This window comes from Bactrocera neohumeralis, chromosome 2, assembly GCF_024586455.1.
Source record: "Bactrocera neohumeralis isolate Rockhampton chromosome 2, APGP_CSIRO_Bneo_wtdbg2-racon-allhic-juicebox.fasta_v2, whole genome shotgun sequence".
Lineage (NCBI taxonomy): Eukaryota > Metazoa > Arthropoda > Insecta > Diptera > Tephritidae > Bactrocera > Bactrocera neohumeralis.
The window spans coordinates 10,153,954-10,173,453 of NC_065919.1; the positions used below are offsets into that span (position 1 = coordinate 10,153,954).

General features: G+C 38.2%; 2 protein-coding genes and 1 long non-coding RNA gene across 6 annotated transcripts in view; 1 reads left to right on the forward strand and 2 right to left on the reverse strand.

Moving 5' to 3' along the window:
• The window catches only part of LOC126767860 (uncharacterized), a 46,516-nt gene extending 45,956 nt beyond the window's left edge, over positions 1 to 560 (reverse strand). The window contains exon 1 of the long non-coding RNA XR_007669169.1: positions 200 to 560. This is a non-coding gene — a long non-coding RNA (uncharacterized LOC126767860). The remainder of the gene's footprint in view (positions 1 to 199) is intronic.
• The window catches only part of LOC126767817 (putative leucine-rich repeat-containing protein DDB_G0290503), a 139,421-nt gene that overhangs the window by 104,066 nt on the left and 15,855 nt on the right, over positions 1 to 19,500 (reverse strand). For 3 of the 4 annotated variants that reach the window (XM_050485468.1, XM_050485467.1, XM_050485466.1), the window contains exons 2-5: positions 11,824 to 13,086; positions 11,505 to 11,751; positions 8,537 to 8,650; positions 3,860 to 4,150 (exon numbers count right to left, since the gene is read on the reverse strand). In XM_050485468.1, the coding sequence (XP_050341425.1) occupies positions 3,860 to 4,150; positions 8,537 to 8,650; positions 11,505 to 11,751; positions 11,824 to 12,614 (1,443 nt within the window). In that variant the 5' untranslated portion in view covers positions 12,615 to 13,086. The remainder of the gene's footprint in view (positions 1 to 3,859; positions 4,151 to 8,536; positions 8,651 to 11,504; positions 11,752 to 11,823; positions 13,087 to 19,500) is intronic. The other variant, XM_050485469.1, reaches the window with a different exon arrangement.
• Positions 9,397 to 11,508, forward strand: LOC126767856 (uncharacterized). Its single transcript, XM_050485533.1, has 2 exons — positions 9,397 to 9,650; positions 9,749 to 11,508. The coding sequence occupies exons 1-2, from the start codon at positions 9,397 to 9,399 to the stop codon at positions 11,349 to 11,351; spliced, it is 1,857 nt and encodes a 618-aa protein (XP_050341490.1). The 3' UTR covers positions 11,352 to 11,508.

Here is a 19,500-nt window from a genome sequence, read left to right on the forward strand (position 1 = left end):
TTGCATTATTCAATTACCGAATGACTTCTTTCATTTTCACTGCAATTTATTTTGTTGTTTGCAAACTTCATTAGTTCCACCGTTTTGCGGGCTTCATTGATAACCTGGCCAAGTGAGGCTTACATTAGGCGAGCAGATTGAATTACATAAGCACATACACACACTTCTTTAATATTTTTATTATAACAAATATACATACACATATATAAGTATATGTAGCTGAAAACACTTTTCACTATTAATTTCACTGAAGTGTTTTACTGATTAATCAATTTCTGCAACTTGTCAGCAATTCTGTTTTTATAATACGAGAATTTTGTATATTCGATTTTTTTATAAAATTATGATTCACAAAACTTTCTTAGTTAGTATTTATTTATATTTATTTTTGCCTCATTTCACTTTTTTAATTAAGTACCTGTTATTATCACCTTAGTACTTAGTATTCACTTTTAACTTCGTTTTTTTCTATTTCACACAATAAAATTATTTATTAATGCCGCTTAAATACAGTTAATATTATTAGAGCACACGTATCCGTTCAAGCATGCGCACCTGAACATCTCTCGTACACAACTGACGCGCCGCCACAACGCAACCTGAGCTAGCCGCCAACCGCTGAGAGCGCTGTCAATGGCTGTTGCAGCCTAACGAGCAGACGGGTAACCGCAGCGGGTGTACGGTGGCTCAAACGTGTTTCTCTCTTTTCTTTCACAGTTTCCTCTGCTTAAGTCTTCCGCAGTCTACCGCTACCTGCAGCACTAACCGTTGCCCATATTGAGTATTGAGTTTACACTTGCTTTTTTGAGTCTCACAGCCTTCGGCAGGTCTCGCCAAGTTAAATAAACGAGGAAAAGTCGTCAAAAGTGCAATATGTGCAATGTGGGAAACCGGCTTTTTTATCAGTTCGCGCATAAAACATGTTCGATGCCACAAGTTCGATGCATTCTCTGGTTTCACTAATAGTATTAACGATGTAATTGGAGTTTTTGGCTTTTGACAGACCCGCAAGCTTGCCATTTACACCATGGTCGGGTTTACATTTACAAGAGATGCGGTGATTATTGTCTTCATTCTTCAATTGGTTGACTAAGCTTAGCCAGCAACGTGCTCACCTGTATTTGTTGTTGCTTTGGGCTTCCGCTTCATTGTGCGTAACACCGCATACATCGTTTGTCTCTTGTCGTGTGTTCATTCAGTAAATTGTATCAATACAAATCTCGTTATAGTTTTAGAACTTTTCGGCTTGTCACCACATACGCAGGCGGTCACATGCTTAATTTGGTCGTTGGTTCACCATTCGCCACTTCTCGTTTGTTCAATTATGTTTTATGTTGGGCTTGAATTTAACTGCTTCGTCACCTTTTGTTAGGTCAGTGTTCCCCGGTTGTGTTCCTGTTTCTGTTTTCGTACAATGTGTGAACAAAAAACTGTACAACAATGTGCATGTGTGTGATTATTATTGTTCTTAAATATTTGCGTGACAACAAACATTTGTTAAAATGTTATTTTTTGGTACTTTAGAGTCGGTCGTATTTATTTCTAGACACATAATACCTTCAACAATCTACATACGTTTTAATTTTTATACCCTGAACAGTGTACATCGTATCAGGGTATACTATAGTAAAACATTTTTTTTTGACAAAATTCGTTTTTTTTCTTCAACCTACATAGTTCCTTTCAGGGGCGATACACTGATCATAGTGACCCTTCAATTTTTCGATATCATTTTTGTGTTACGATTTCTTCTTTGCTTCCAAATAGACCTCAGTTTCGGCGATCACCTCTTTCGACGATTTCCATCGATTTCAGCGCGTTTACCAAAACTCAATAGTGAGCCTTACAGGCACTTTTCTGCTGGTTCCACGTCAATACCAATCGTCTATGGGCAGATGCATCAAACTATTACTTCATGTCTATAATCTGCGCCGTTAAACTCGCTGGTATTGGATAAAAAGAGGCAAAATTGGATCAACAGAAATGGCTTCTTGAAGCGTAGTCAGTGGCAATTAGGACCAGCCATAGTTTCTATACTAAGTCGGTAAACTAGGTAAAAATCATCTGGGTATCTCGAAAATAAAAATAAAAAAAAATAAAAAAAAATCTGCACAAAAAGGCAGAAAAGAGATCAACACAAGGTTTGGGGATCCCACCTTCAGAGAATTGATAACACGGTGATTGAGATGAAATAGTTTTCACGGATCCGGATGCCCCAACTTAAAATACAATGGGCAACTGAGGTTGAAAAAATCAGGTATTTCACGAAATTTCTGAGTTATTGGATGAGGCTTAATTAGTCACGTCGGTCACTCCGGATCCCAGGGCCTAAATGCGAGCGTCTGAGGTCCGACGCTCATGCGTCTCCCTTTTGAATTAAAAAATTGAAAATGAGAGTTCTATACCCCCAAAAATACACTCAAAATTTATTTCGAAACATTTTTAATGTTCATTCCTTTTTATAACCAATATTAAGAACGACTATTTTTTATCATAACGCTTCCAGCTAACCACATGAATCGCAATGGACATCGAGTAACCAATTAGATTAGAAATTTGTGTTGTCACACAAAACAGGAAGAAAGACAACAAAATATATATGATGCAAAAAGACCATTATCAACAAAGAAGGTACGTAGGGTCGCCGCACCAATATGGTTGCCTGGAAGCAATGAAACGAAGACGAGGAAGCTGCAAACTTGTCAGAACACTGCACTCCGCAATACTTCCATCAAATACCTGCATAGTGAGGCCCGTATGCTCCCAGTTAAGGAGCATAATGAACTCATCTCTAAGCAATTCCTGCTGGGGTGACATAAAACAATACGCCGCCCAGACTTCGGACGCAACTAACTTCCGACAAGCACTGACCGTCATTCACAATGCAGCCATTAACATCTTTACCAACTCCATCTCAGTGAATGGCGTACTTCGAGTCAAACTACCACCGATTGCAGACAAAGAGCTCGAGTTGCGGCGAGAAACGAGAGTGGCTTTACCGCAGCTTCGTTCTGGATACTATAGCAGGTTAAATTCCTACTTATCCGGAATAGACCCTAACATATCAAACATAAGTCCAGCGTGCAATGAGCCTCCGTATGACACCAGTCACTTCTTTGCATGCCCTGCTAACCCTACTCATCTGACACTCTTCTCGCTTTGATTGGACCCCTTCGAAACTGCACGTTTCCTGGGCCTACCGTTGGTTGACACCGATGATAACTTAGCAAATCCTTACCATTCTAACGGGGAATAGGTACCCGTTACAACAACAGTCGCCAGCGTTTACTAAATAATAAAGAAGGCCATAACGTAAAATCGTAACCAAGCAAGGCGTGAAATGCAAATATCAACTTTGTCAATAGTTATGAGGTTTATAATGGAACATGCGTAACGGAATATTGGCAACAGCGGATTATCGCAGAAATGCAAATAATTATGTAAATTAAAGTGATTATGATTCGGTTTCACCAGTTGACACATAAAAATTCTAAACACAATCTGGTTGAAAAAAAAAACAAGAAAGGTACATTCAATTTGATTAGCATGAGATTTGTCATTTATTAAACTCTCCACTTCTTTCTTTGTTTACTGAACAATATACCATAGCTTTCACCGTTTCACAATTGCTATAGTAAACAGAATCTACATATGTATGAGTGGTCAATATATATTTTGAAATTATAATTTCATTTTTAATTAATCAGTCAACCGGTGTTTATCGTAAATCTCTTGGTTTACTATGAGAAGTCAAAGTTATATCACCGCATATAATGCTATGTTAATATAACTGTCCATGACACGCTTGTGGAAAATCAAATTCAAATACTAAAAAATAGAAAATGTATTTTGTACTCACCTCATTTGGATGTTGAGCCTCTCCTGTGGCTATATCCTTGCTGTCCTCCGATTTTTTCGACAAAGCGGAAGCGGAAGCATTGGTTTCGTTTACGCTATTTTTTGTTGATTTATTTTTTATTTTATTGTTATTGTTATTTTTCTTTGGTTTCGTCGTTTTATTTGTCGTTTGTGAATTGGTCGTTGCATTTCTGCTTTTTACTTCAGACTGGCTCTGCGGCCGCGTCTGAAGCGTTTGAATTTCTTTCTTAAGTTGCCCAATATTACGTTCTTTGGTTTTTATTTCCTCCAGCTGAAAGAGTTTAAACACAAAGAAAATATTAAAATATCTTAGAAAATATAACAATTTCAAGTAAATTTATCGAATAAAACTTTTTTGTTTATAAGTTTATTATTTTCTGGAACGGACTGAGCTCCGCAGCAAATGGCAATTGCATGACCGAGATGATGAAACGGAAGTCATAGGAAAAATTCTTGGTAGCAAAGTAATTATCCTCCTCTTTTTTTATAACTATTGTATATCATATACTGAAAATCCGGACAACTAAGAAAGGACGAGCATCACACGCATAAAACGAAGGCAGGCAGGCAATCAGCTGAAGCATGTAAGACTCGCTGCCAACACCCAAGGTCAGCCGCGTTATTGGACTATGTTCACACGGAGACTCTTTTATCGCCCAAAACTTGCTTTTTGGTAGACGAGGGAACGATGAGAAAAGCCGAAGAAACCGCGTCGCTCGTGCTTAAATGCCACGCTTTCTATGTTTCAGAAAAAGGGAAATAAAAACATAAATTATCTAATAACAATAGTTTTTTTTGCAAAACTCAAGAATTTGAGAATGCAAAAGATGGTTCACCTCAAGTTTCGAACTCATCGCGTGCACACGAGCGACTCCAACATAGAATTTGCATATAATGAGCGGCAAAAGAATCCTCGTGTGAACACAGTCTTTCGAAAATGAAACGATCGCGCTTACGTTTCGTGTTATTTAAATTTCGCTTGCGGCTAACACTTGTCTTAAACGTTGCCATAAATCAAATTGACGGTAGTCTGAATGAAGGCGCATAATGCACACACACGCTTACAAAGAAATGAACTGAAATCCTTTGAGTCTGCAAATGAGTATGGATTTACTGGCAAGTATTAGAAGACGGACAGTAATCGATATTAGTTTTTAAAATTGATTGCAGACACTTGTACTTTTCAATGAAAAAATATTTTTTTTATATATAGCACTAGCTAACAGTAATGACTGTGATGTTGGAGGCGGTTTCTTGCTAATTTTGTGTTGCTAAGACCGAAAATTATAGTAAAAATGTCCTATCACGTACGATTTTTGTGTTGCAGTCAAGAAGTGTTGGATTCTATAACTGTCAGTGATGGAAAATTTTGAACTCAAATGCGTAATCATAATATCTCAAATATGTACTGCACAGACCTCCTAGCAAATCAGTCGCAAATTTTTCCTTTACTTTTGTTGTGTAGAGTAATCAAAAGTCTCAAGTCTTTTGTAAAACTGAATCAATGTTCTGGAACTATTTACTCTCATTTCCGGCAGTAAATTGCAACAACTCGCTATTCAACACTTCAATTCACAAAAAACGCCTGCAGCAACTCGTTTGTATTCCTCCCAACAATATTGAGAAATATTTGTTGCAACAAGCTTAAGAATTAAGCAAAAGAGAAGTGCCGTAGAGTCATTTGTTTGTTGCATGCAACATTATTTACTTCATGACTTTTTATATCCTGCAAAGAGCATATAAAGTCATGCCATCCAGAAAGGTACAGCGGAGACCAAAAAAGTGCATATATAATATAAATGATCAGCGTGACGAGCTGAGCCGATTTACCCATGTCGCTTGCCTGTCCATCTATACGTCTGTATATACACAAGTTTTTGAGATATCGATCTGAAATTTTGCACACGTCTTTTTCTACCCAAAAAACTGCTCATTTGACGGAACCGCTGATATCGGATCACTTAAACATATAGCTGTCATGCAAACTGAAGGATCAAAACTTTTTTATTTGACAAATGATCGATAATAGATTATTCCCCAGGCAATGGCACAATTTTCGAACAAATTATTCAGATGAGGCATCATATAGCTAAAAAATTTTGTATAACCTTTTGCTATAAAAAATGCGGCGGTCACTGATATTATAGCTTCGGTGCAGCCGAACGTTCTATCTTATTTTGGTTTGGATTCTTTCACAATTCTCTTTACCACGCGTCACGTGCTCATTGGTTATATGACTCACTGGTGGATAGAGAATTTACACACTCCATTACTATTTATCAATAAATTCGTGAGTGACATTGTCGTAGGAAGATTATTCGTGTTTTATATTGATAAGCAGAAAATTAAAAAAAAACTTCTTAAATTATTTGTAATCAATTATTTCTATTTTTTTGGAGCCACCATATATTTATACTTACCTACGCTTAATAGAAGAATTGAAAAATGAATTCGATGGTTGGGAACTATTTTTTCCAAAACTACGTTTATTTGTGGGTTTCGCCAAGATATGGCTGAAACTTGATTCCATTGTTCCAATATTCCAAATATGCATTGAAAAATTACTGCTTGTACGTCTTTTTCAGCATCTAGTAATGTTATTCATTTGTGTAAATAACAAACAACAAAAATTTTTTTTTTACTCAAATGTATCGAATTTTGTGCATAAAATTTATTTTGCAAGAAGTTCTTCTTCATTATCTTAAAAGGAACCTCAGTCGAAAGCCATCGAATTTTGATTGAAGTTTATGGTGATCATACTCTAGCCAAGCGAATGTGCCAAAAGTGGTTTGAACGCTTATTAAAATTGGTGGTTCTGGCTTGGAAAACGAAGAACGTCCTATGCGGAAAAAAATTGAGGAAGATGAGGAACTGAATGCATTACTCGATAAAGACACAACACAAGTAGAGCTTGCAGAATCTTTTGGAATCACTCAAGCAGCCATTTCAAAACTTTTAAAAGAAGCCAAAGAAATTGGTGTCATATGAGTTGAAAGACGATTGAATGTCAGAAATGCTGCTTGAACGCTGCAAAAAGCAGTTATCGCCGTAGTGCATCGGATTCTGACTGGTGATAAAAAATGGATCAATTACGACAAACCTAAATACAACAAATCAAATGTGAAACCTGGTCAACCAGTTAAATCAACGGCAAACCCGAGTATCCCTGACGCCAAGCTTTGGTGAGATTATAAGTGCTTGCTATATTATGAGCTCCAAAAACCGAGTGAAGTTCGAATACCCATTACCTGTCTGAAGAACAACAAAGCCGCGCGGCTCGTTGGATTAATGGCCGAGTTATTCAAATACGGCGGCAGAGAACTAATAAGAAGCATGCATCAGCTTCTTTGTAAAATGTGGTCGGAAAAAAGAATGCCCGAAGATTGGAATTTAAGTGTGCTCTGCCCAATCCACAAAAAGGGAAACCCCACAATCTGCACCAACTACCGTGGGATAAGTCTCCTCAACATCGCATATAAGGTTGACAAATTGATTGGACTTTATCACTGTGGCTTTAAGTCTGGAAAATCTACAACTGACGAGATATTCATCATGTGCTAAGTTTCGGAAAAGACCCGTGGAAAGAAGATCGACACACACCAACTGCTTTTGACAGGACCAAAAGAAGTTGCCTTTATGCCGCAATGTGTGCATATGGTATTCCCGCAAAACTAATACGGCTGTGCAAATTGACATTGAGAAATACCAAAGCTCCGTCAGTATCGGAATATTTCAGACAAGGCGACTCCCTACCGTGCGACTTCTTCAATCTAATGCTGTAGGAAATAATTCGAGCTACAGAGCTTATTCGAGAAGGCACAATCTTTCATAAGAGTGCACAGCTGCTGGCTTACGCCGATGATATTGATATCACTGGCCTCAATAATCGCGTAACAACAAACAGTCGTCACATTAGCGAGTTGGCTCCCACGTCACTGTTTACAGTTATAACTTCGAAGTCGTAGATAATTTCGTCTATCTTGGAACCAGTATTAACACCAACAACAATACCAGCCTCGAAATTCAACGCAGAATAACTCTTGCCAACCGGTGCTACTTCGGACTGAGTAGGCTATTGAGAAGTAAATTCCTCTTTCTACGAACAAAAACCAAACTTCATGAGTCATGCCGTTCTGCAGAGGCATAGACGATAACAACTTCTGATGAGTCGACGTTACGAGTTTTCGAGAGAAAGGTTCTGCGAAAGATTAGTAGTCCTTTGCGCATCGGCAACGGCGAATATCGCATTCGATGAACGGATAAGCTGTATGAGATATGCGACACTATTGACATAGTTCAGCGCATTAAGAGACAGCGTCTACGCTGGCTAGGTGATGTCGTCCGAATGGATGAAAACGCTCCGGCTCTGAAAGTATTCGACGCAGTACCCGCCGGTGGAAGCAGGGAAAGAGGAAAACCTACACTCCGTTGGAGAGATCAGATGGAGATGGACCTGGCTGCACTTAGAAATGACTGGCGCGCTGTTTTGAACTCGGCTATAACCGAAATTTTCGACTAATCACTAGGTAATATTTTTCTAACTGGAAAGCAGTGGCTGGGAAGTTGTACCTTTGTGTGCTTAAATTTACTAGTACACATACATACATAGGGTGTCCCGAATTGAATTCCTTAAACGTGCCTCTTTATTTTGACTTACCAGACGTGATATTTCAGTTTTGGCAGATTTTGTTAATTGAGTCAATCGGATTTCGTAGGTATCTCTCAATGTGCGCATATCAGCTGCTTTACGTCTATCAGCATCGCCATTGATCTGTAATTAACAGCGATGTGCAAAGTGTCAAAAACTGCCTTGTGACATGTCAAATATGGACATTCAAGCGCAAAAACAACAACACCGAGTGGTGACGGACAAATGTTAGTTGGCACAGAAGCGCTAAATGCAGATAATAGATCACACGAACGGAATGGTTTAAAAAAACGGAGCAGCGTTTAATTATAATTCATGCAGGTTAATTATAATTTATAGCGGGCATAAATTGCAGAGTAAAAATAGAATTTCGAAAAATTTGTATAATTATTATGCGCAGACAAACACACAAACACCAACAGGGTAGCTATATACATACATACATATGTTGCTGTGGATGTTAAAAATCGGATTGCACGATCTACTTTATGCCACCCCCTAATTAATGTTAAGTAACGCACTGTTGCATGCCACACTATTTGCCATGCGAGGACACCTTAACGAATATTTGTTCTAAACGCCTGCCATTGTTGCAACACCGGCACTAAAATAAATAATAGCACCGTCAACTGTCAAATGCACAATAAATGGATTACATTAATGAAATTAATCATGGCATTAGCTTTGGTCAATTCCAATACGCCAAATGCATACGGCGCTCGCATATATTTTTATGCTTTTGTATTTGTGAAAAATATTCCATTCCATAATCTACTATTGGCCAGCTGTCTGCCATTCATCTATAAAAAGAATTGACCACCAACTGAGTGCCAACAGTTGTTTCGCATATTTCCGCTAGTCCAGGCGCGATGACACTTTCGCCTTTGTACTGTATCTTCGGCATCGCTGCGCTTTGGAGGCTTGGCGCGACGACATGGTTGGGCAGCTTTGTACCAGCGAATAGCACCACCAATATTGCGCTGATTGAGAGTACGAGCAAGATTTTATGTAGTTTTCATACGAAAGTGGTCTATGTATATTTCGAAAACGGTACCTCTTCCGGTTATTCGGGTGATATATTACGGTATTTAAGTGATTGCGGTACTTCATACATTACATTAAGGTGTGTACTAAAATAAAAATGTTGATCTCAGTGGCCAAACTCAAGGGTTTATTATTTATTTAATAATTTTTCTTTTTTTTTTATTTCGTTTTCGGTAGAAATCATGTTAAAACCGCACCGCTGGAGCTTATCAAAAACGATGGCATACTACTGTATCTGGTAATGATCTTTCATGACGCCTCACAACGCGTCGACCTTGGCATTCTACGCAAAAAATCCGCAGCCAAACACCTCTCTCATGTCATCATGCTCATTATGAATTCGGATACAGTGACAGAGAGTTGGTTGCGTCGCACCTTCGCGATCTTTTGGAAAATTTGGTTTCTCAACATTGTGATCATGTTCAGAAGAGATAGTGTACTGCAAATCTACAGATACAATCCGTTCGCCGATGAATTTCTCATACATATACAACTGTATAATGAGAGATTGCCGAGCAAGGAGCAACTTTTTCCTACGAAATTGCCAGATATGGGCGGCAGACCTTTACGCGTGTGCTTGTATCACGATGAGGTGCGTGCGATTTTCGAAGATGAACGCGATGACCAAAACGTTATTGGAAGTGATGCGCTGATGTCGCAGTTCGTTGCGCAACGGTTGAACGCTACGCGTGTCATACGCCGAGTTAGTAGGTTCGGTAACTTCACATTAAAAGCAGATATTTGTTTCCAAGAAATCACAAAGGAGTTAGATGATGTGGCGTTTAATGTACGTTTTCTGGCAGCGCCAAGCTTCTCACAACAAGCCGAATATACGATCGTTCACAGTCGGGATAGTTTATGCGCTTTGGTGCCGAAGGCGAAAATAGCGACGACATTCTGGAATCTATTTCGTTCGTTCACTATTCCCGTTTGGCTGACGATTTTGCTGTCGATACCACTCGCCTATATCTTTTGTAATTTGGTACACCTCCGCCTGAACCAATCCGAATTCGATCTACTGCAACTATATGCCATCACCTTGACAATGCCATTAACACGTATACCTACACGCACTTCGCTGCGCATTTTCCTATTCTTCTGGCTGTTCTACGGTATGCTAATTTGCAATACCTTTAAAGGCAATCTCACAAGCAGCCTGGTTTTTCGCACATATCTCGATGATGTGAATACCTTGAAGGATTTGGCTGAGTCACCATATAATTTGCTAGCATATAGCAGATATACGAAACATTTGGATAATTTTCTGAATGACAGTGAGCCAAACGAAGCCATTATCAAGCGTAAAGTGGTTGTTGTGCCGGACAAGGAACTTTTGACTGGCATAAAGAGGAATAACCTCTCGTGCGCCTATGTTCAGAAGTATCACTTTGCTGCATTCTATGCGAATGCGCGCATTCACTATTCTCGCGGCAGACCGTTATTCCACGTGATGTCCGCTTGCTTGGTACCGTTTCACGCCGTCTACATCGTGCCGTATGGGTCGCCTTATTTGGGTTTCATCAACAAACTAATACGCAGCTCGCACGAGTTCGGTTACGCTGAGCACTGGGAAAGCCTCATGAATGCGGCCTTTATAGAGTCGGGAAAGAAAAGTATACGCGATGTACGGAATGATGACGATCCAGTTGTGCTTAAATTGGGACATTTTCAGGCAGCTTTCGGTATATTATGGGTTGGGCTCACAATAGCATCAATTGCATTTGTGTGGGAAATGTTGGAACAACCAAACTTTAAGCGGATTCTTAGAAATTTATATTAGAAGATTGCCAGGCATTCACACAAATATGCAAAGACTTCGAAGCATTTTTACGAATTTTCGAAAGCAATCAGAAAAGACAAAAACAAATATAAGAACGTTCCACATTTCATGCAGTTAATTGGCGCAACCATGCAAGCTTGGCATTTTACTCACCATTTTCTTCTCTTCTAAGGCTCTATTCGCTTCTTTCAGCGCGTTAACTTCATTTGTCAGTCTTTGTACTTCATAGTTGGTTGTGATGCCAGCTACGGAAGCATTTGTTAAGTTTTCATTGGCTGCATCTGTCGCCTTTTTGGCGCCGATCAGCGGCAAAGTGGTGTTCTTTTTCAAATTTTCGAGAGAATTTTGTAGTCTCTTCACTTCATTTCGCCATTTTCTTGTCTCTGCTTCATTTTGTGCACTACAATTAACGAAATATCAAGCAAATAGTTAACAAAAAACGCAATCCACAAACAAAATGTATGGTACTTACCGCAACACACGAACAGCGCCGCGCTCAGTTGTCAAGCTCGACTTCAGCTCGTTGATCTCCAGCCTCAGCTGCTCGGTAAGCGCATTCAGCTTTTGTATCGTCTGCACATTTTCCTGCAGCTTCCGCTTGAGACGCGGTGGTGGCACTGTTGTGCCTGCGGCTCCTGCAGCAGTGTTCGTGCTCGTCGCCTGCGCCGTCACGGCGCTGTTCGCATTCATCTGTTTATGTGTCGCACTGTTCGTGTTTGTGGGGGAAGGCGATGGCTTCGCACCGCCCCAGCGTTCGGCGCGTTGTGCCACACCAGCACTAACATAAGTGCGTGTGGCTGATTGTGGCACTGGCGTCGGCAGTTCGGTGATGTGCAGCTTGCCGCGGCAATTCAGCTGAATTCCCTCGATGCGTGTGCGCTTCTCTTGATTTACCGAGTCGCTGACGGACGTCAATGAAGTGGATAACTTCTTCTTACGCTTCAGTTTATTCTTCACTTCCTGCCACTCGCCGGCGCTGCCATCGTCACCATCTTGTGTATAGCTTATGAGCTGTGGTGCGTCCGCACCGCCCATTTTGGAGCTCAGTTCTTTGTATTTATCTTGTCGTTGCTTGACCAGCTGGTAGCTTTCGCTCAGTGTGCTGGCCAACTTCGTTAGGATTTGCACATTTTTAGGATGCGCGCTACTGCAAGCGCCATCGCCGGGCAACTGGCGTGTCGCTTGCGCATTTGTAGCCTTTTTTCTGTCGTTCTTTTCAACTAACACGCTGCTAGAGGTCGTTTTGCTATATTTATCTGCCATAATTTCGTAACTACTTTTTTATATAATTAAATCTATTAAATTCTAAGATTGTGGTAAGTCCGACCATTCGAAAGGTTCTCAATGATTCTTCTTTTGATTTTTTGATTCAAATCACTGCTGCTTCTGTTCAAGCGATCAAACGTCAAGTGCTTATATACCATATGTTTCACTCTGCAATAGGTGAGTGCGCGTGTAAGCGTTTCTAACCACCAATCGAGTTAGATATTTCAATAATAAGTATATAAATATTAATCAAATGCTTTACAGTTGGGTGCTTAGAGTTACAGTCTGTTTTATTTTCCTCTTTAATATAAAAAAGAATTTTCAGCTAAGCAGCTCGCTCCGTTTCCTCTTTGTCTATCCGTTTGTGTAAACGCTGTGTGTTTTCTTTGGTCTCAGTTCTACGATATATTTCAAATATCCTTATACAATTCTAAATGGCACTTCTTAGGATTCCTTAAACTCGTTTTATCTGCAAATAAGAAAAAATTGTATTAAGACCAGTGAATATGTGTGTATTTGTTGTTTAAATCAATAAAATTAACTGTTTATATGTTTACATAATTATTGAAAATATCATTTTGTGTGTTACTTTCACGTTTTCGGGTTTATTGATAAGCATTTTGCCTCATGCTCATTTTTAAGTCGCCTAAAAATATGCAACGATATCAAGTGATCATTCTTTGGCTTTGCGATCAGTTTAATTATTAGTGGCTACATAACAAAGATGGTCTTGTGGTGCTTAGAACACCTACTTTGCTTGGTGAAAATATAAAATGTTCAAAAGTTAAGTATAAATAAATAAATTATTAACATTTGAAAAAACATATATACTTGTACATACACTATTTAGTATTTTGGAAAAATCATTATACTCCATTTTTTGATACGTTTGCCGGCTTGTTGCGCAAGTCAAGGATTGAATCCACCGAGAATCAGCTAAATTGTGCATAGAGAGCACAATAGACTTATGGTCTCGGTGCAATCCTCATGTAATAATCTAAACTAATGCGCTCTAATCTAATTGTAGGGTGTTGCCTGTTCTAGCTAGTTCATCTGCTTCACATTTGCCAGCGTTATCACTATATTCTGGAACCCATTACAGTTTTATCGTAAGCTAGGATATGAGAACCACTAACAAATCAAGGCATCCTTTCACGAACTTTGACAAAACTTTAGGAGACGTCAGTGATTTCAACGCCGCACATAGGAGCATTTTCCTTCAAAAACCGGACAAAAGTTAGAATTACAAACTTCAGCGATACTACTCAAAATTGACTTTTTTTAGTACCTAAGTAACCGTACTACAATTAACCGATTAATTGAATGACCTTCAGTCCGCTATATTGCCACACAAGTAGTGGGAAACCAGACTTCGTTCAGTAAGTTTTTTGTGTTGCGTGAAGTGAATTCTCGAAAATATTTTTTAGGGACTCTGGACAACATGATGTATGTAATATTATTAATATATATAAAGATTAATTTAGTTAATGTATTATTTTGTTTTTTTTTTGGAAAAACTAAAAAAAAATTTTGAATTTTTTAGAAATTAGTGTTTTTGTTATAGTGTCGGGGGAGGTCGAGCTATAAATTATTTTTTTTACTAAACTACAGGGTTTCTACTTAACATATAACACATACTCAAATATATTCAATGTAAAATGTTCGGTTGCACCTGAAATTAGCCCTTCCTTACTCGTTTTATTTTAATATATTGCTTTATTATATTCAATCATGCATTTTTATTCAATTTCATTCATAAAATCACTTTAAATAATTTTGTCCGGTTTTTGAGGCCAAATGCTTTTATGTGCGCCGGTTGGCTATCCATATATAAATATGTATATGTATTCCTTGTTAGAACAACTCGACTTGCTTTGATTGGTGTGATATCCGCTTGGGCGACACTGCAATGGTCTGGTAAAGGAAAAGCGATTTTGGTATATAATTTCGCTCAAAAGACCCCACCTGCCACTCGATTGTCTACTTTGGACCCATCCATATAGATGCTAATCCCTGCGTCACTGTCCACCTCACCTCTTTCCTTTTTCTCTTCTCTGGACGGGAAGGCAATATTAGAGACCGATTTTTTTCAATTCTATAGGATTTCAAAAATCTGTGGTAGCGGGTAGAAACGGAAACTTACTAAGTATCATAGAATGCCTCTTATTGCTGGCGATTAATTGTGCGAATTCCCTCAACCTTAAAGCTGCCTTCGATGCCAGTTGCTTACAGAACAAATCTGTTCGCAGCAAGTGTAAAATAGCGCTTAGTTCCTGACTAAGCGTTGTTCTAAGAGCTCCAATGATGCATATAAATACTACATGCTCTTTGTATGCTTTCCATACGCTTTATTTCTTTTCCATTATTGGCCACCATGCAAATATACCGTATGTCATAATCGGTCATCCTTTTGCAAGTGTAAAATGATGTAGTTGCTTTCTTCACTCCAGCATCTAAGCTTGGTTTCCACGAAAATTTCCTGTCTAAAATTAGTCCAAGGTAACTTGTCTTATATCCGATTGTTAGCCTTTTAATAATGACGGTATGACTTCTGGAGCACTGAATATACGTATCCTAGTAAACAATATAAGCTCTGTCTTTCTACCTTTTAAGTTTAGTTCGCACGATACGACCTAACGGTTTAAGTCATTTAATATCGTTTGCATACGGTTAGCGTGGGTATTCAGGAATTTACCTCTAACCGAAACTTTGAGATTTTGGAATTTTGAATTTGGCCACGTCATTTTCTCCACAAGTAGCTTTTCATTTGTCGAAAACACCGGTTTCATATTACAAACTGAGCTATGAAAATGTAGTTCTTGTATAGAAAACTTTTTTTTCGACAAGATATCTACACGAAATTTGGCATAAACCATTATTTAAGTTATGGGCAATCTCCGAAAAAATGGCTCAGATTGGACCTTTACAGCATATACGTTAGCTGCAAAATAAGTGGTAAGACTTTGTTCATAATTTCAAAATTCTTAATTTATTCTTCAAAATCTATGTCGTCCTTCTCACAGTAATCCCCCTTAGTCACAATACTCGGTCCAAAGCTTTTCCCATTCCTCGAAACAGTTGTTAAAGTCAATTCCCAGAATAGCCTTCAATGCGCGTAGAGATTCACGTTTAATATCTTCAATTGACTCAAAACAGTTTCCTCGGAGTTGTCGCTAGAGTTTGTTGAATAGCCAGAAGTCAAAATTCAGCGAAAAACTCACGAAGAGTGGCCGAGCTCTTCTTACGAATATCTTTGCGAAACGACGCATAACACTTAAATACAAATAGTATTCCTTGTTGGCAGTTTGGTCGGTCGGAAGAAATTCGGAGTGCACCACACGTCCATAATCGAAGAACACTGTCAACGTAACGTTGATTTTTGACCTGCTTTGACGTGATTCTTCGGCATCGGCTCACCTTTGCCACGATATTCAGAAGATTTATCGTCTGTTACCAGGTCGTAAGCATAGATTCAAGACTCACAGCCAGTTTCATGACATTCTGATAGTCGGAAAGCATTTTTGGTTTTTCCAACCAATCGTGCTTTCACTCTTCTTAGGCAAAAATGTTATTTCAAAATGTTTTTCACTGATCTTCCAAAATTCCAACGATGCCAGTAAGATCTCTGACTATTAATCGTCGATTCTCAAGCACCAATTCATTTATTTTATTGGCAAAGGCCATTTTCAACATTCCCACATGCATAGCTAGTCACCGTTTTGGGCAGCGAAGCAAAAAGTCCACACCTGCCCTTGTGGGTATTCACTTTAACCCTTGTGACAACTGCAACTATTGCTTAACAATCCCTTCGCGGTTATGTATGTACTTTGGCTTTGTACGAGACCATTTCACACTTCAATTGTTTAACAGCACCCAAACACGCGCATATGTATATGTATGGTAATATTATGTCATTGAACATACCACAGCACACTTCGGATCACATAGTTTTCTATTCTGAGCGCTGTTTAGATGGCGCCTCGGTTGCATATCAACAAGTCAACGTCTGCCTTTGCGACAATGCGCCAAAGGGCAAAATTTCATTATTGATTTTCGCTTTGGTGCTGTACAAATACATACATACATACATCTAGTATAGTAGTATAAGTGTATATAAATAGAATTGTAGTAATTGTAGCTAAAACAATGTTGTTGTAAATTTTATTACCCGCGGGGTTCAACAATATGGAACTGTTATTAACTGCTCTGAAGCGGTGACAGACCGTTTGGCGTCTATAAATGACTTCATTAATAAATTATTTATGACAGTCATAAGAGCACATTAATGCAAGAGATGGCAAGCAGATATCCAATTACATTCAAATGGTCTTATAGTAATTTATGGAGCAGTAATTAGGAGTTAATATGGGAGTAACTCTAGTATAGGTATAGCTTAGAGACAAAAACGTTTAATTAGTGCAAAACCGCAAGTAGAATTAGCAATTGCTTTTCAGGGTATACTCTTTAGTGTTGTCAATAGCTTTAATTGCATAATTTGTGGAATGTAATTAGAAAAAGTAATCAGTAAATGCAGTACGAAAGCTATAATTTCAACAGTCTATGTGTTCTTAAGAGATTTTGCAAGATTTCGAAAATCCCCTTTACGGTTCAACGAACTTTCTCAAGCAAATCGCTACTATAAACATGTGTATAATTAATTCTAATTGTCGTTTGCCTAATTATTTAAACTAAATCTATTAAGAGCGTTGTTACAAAACTTTAACATGTACGTGAAGAACGCACAAAGAATACACAAAACACGTAAACGTTTTCAGCCCATTCACCTGGCATGAGACCGCGCGAAACAAGCTTTCATGAATCTGCACTTTCGTGGCTGTAAATATTTGTATATAACAGTATGTCTTATGTACCTCTATGGCATTAGCAAAGCCATTACACGCCCTTTGACACGCAATGCAACAGTGCCATGAAGGAAAGCCTTCGGTATTGATTATTGTTGCTTTTTTCGTGTTTTCACAAATTTACTTTATAAAATTCTGCACTGAAAGCTACACTCACGCCGACGCAGCAAATATAAATGCAGTGCAGCCAGATGACTGCACATCTCAATAAATAAATAAATATATCATCACCTAAAATGCAAAATAACGTAACATCACTTTTCAAAAGTTTACAGGTGAACGAAAAATAATATATTAGAAACCAAACATATTGAAACAAAATTTCAGTTTTAGTTATAAAATAGTAATTTATTGGTTATATACTGGTTATATATTAGTTATAAATGGGTTATGCATTGGTTATAAATGGGTTTATAAATGGGTTATGTATTGGTTATAAATGGGTTATATGTATATTGGTTATATGTTGGTTATATATTGGTTATGAATGGGTTATTGGTTATATCGGAAACCAGAATCTGAAATTTTTAGTTTATTTTTTATTTTAATATTATTATTATTCACTAAAAACAGCATTTTTAGCAAAAAAATGTTTGCGGAAAATTTCATACCGCCTATAAAAGAGTAACGCTTAGCTGTGCATCCACGCAAATACTGCAGTTCATACTCTGCTAATGCGGGAGCTTCGTAGAGCAAATGCTCTCTACAGCTAATTAAATGGGTGCAGGTGCGTTTTAGCTGAGCAAAGTGATCAAGTATTTCAAATTTTTCCTTTTTTGTTTTTTTTGTTTTGTTTATGCGTCATTATTCATTTTAGTTGAACTTGGAAATGGCACAATATATTTTTCACAAAAAACAATCGGCAAAACAGTGAATTAATGTCGGAAAAGTTAAACTATTTTCATGTCACATAGAAATTTGTCACCTTTACGCTCTTGTAATTTCTCTTTTGCACAAATCTACATAAGTCCATACATACAGTGATGTGCGTTAAAATAGAACTCTACACCAATATCGAATCCTACTCACACTACTGCTGAAATTTGTTTCAGCGATGATCCGAAAAATACATCAAACCGGTCCGCAAGACTGATTAATCCATAGTGGCCAGACCTGAATCCAATTGAAAATTGTAGTTGCTATCAACTAGAGTCAAATATCTCAGTAATAAGATTTATATTCGAGAGACTATTCGGAGATACTTTGAAAATTAGTTGCACTTACGTTGCTTAGTAGTTATAAAAAAATTACTAAAAATCACTCACAAAGCTTCCTCGCGTCTTGGGAACAACAAACAAATGAAAAAGTGAAGAACCAGCACAAATTCCAGCAACAATCTAAGCATGGGCACGCGCAGAATAACTATTGCCACCTCTCGACGAACAAATTATGGCTCTCCATAAGGTCTTTGAAACTGTCCGGGTGCGCGATATAGTATACCGAAGAAGATGAAACCACGAACTACGAAAATAAAATCCAACGAATGCTATTGTTAGTCCATGTCGTTCGCATGCAGGACGATACTTCAGGAAAAAGCCCTTTCATATCGAAGGCCTTAGGTTGACAATGAAAGTAAGAGCATCCACGCATTCAGTGGAAGGACCTAGTGCATAGGAACCTATCTTTAGTGGGGATGTAAAGGGTCTACCAACAAGAATAACCTGATGTTAAAACGAAATTAAACACTCGAATTTGGTCAAAATGGGTTATATTATTTTTATTTTGTTTGTTATGCAGATAATTTTATGTCATTTATGATCTGAAATTAAGGTCCACCATGGCTCCATTCGCACATGTATCTTCACCCGTTTACGTCAATTTTCGAAGATTATGTGCAGCATATCGGTTGAAATTTCGGCTATAAAGCGATAATGTTGTCTTCGAGCTCCTCGAGTGTTGCTGGTTGATTGCCGTAAAGCTTTGATTTAACATAAAAAATTGGCCATTTCTCGAAATTATCGAGTCGCCAAACTTTGCACTAAATCTTTTCTTGTTTAGACGTGAAAAATGAGGCAGCGCAC

Bases quoted from the DNA above. Each gene is read 5' to 3' on its own strand.
- LOC126767856 (XM_050485533.1), top strand. From the start codon at position 9,397: ATGACACTTTCGCCTTTGTACTGTATCTTCGGCATCGCTGCGCTTTGG. The intron at 9,651-9,748 runs GTGTGTACTAAA...CGTTTTCGGTAG, and splicing joins ACTTCATACATTACATTAAG to AAATCATGTTAAAACCGCAC.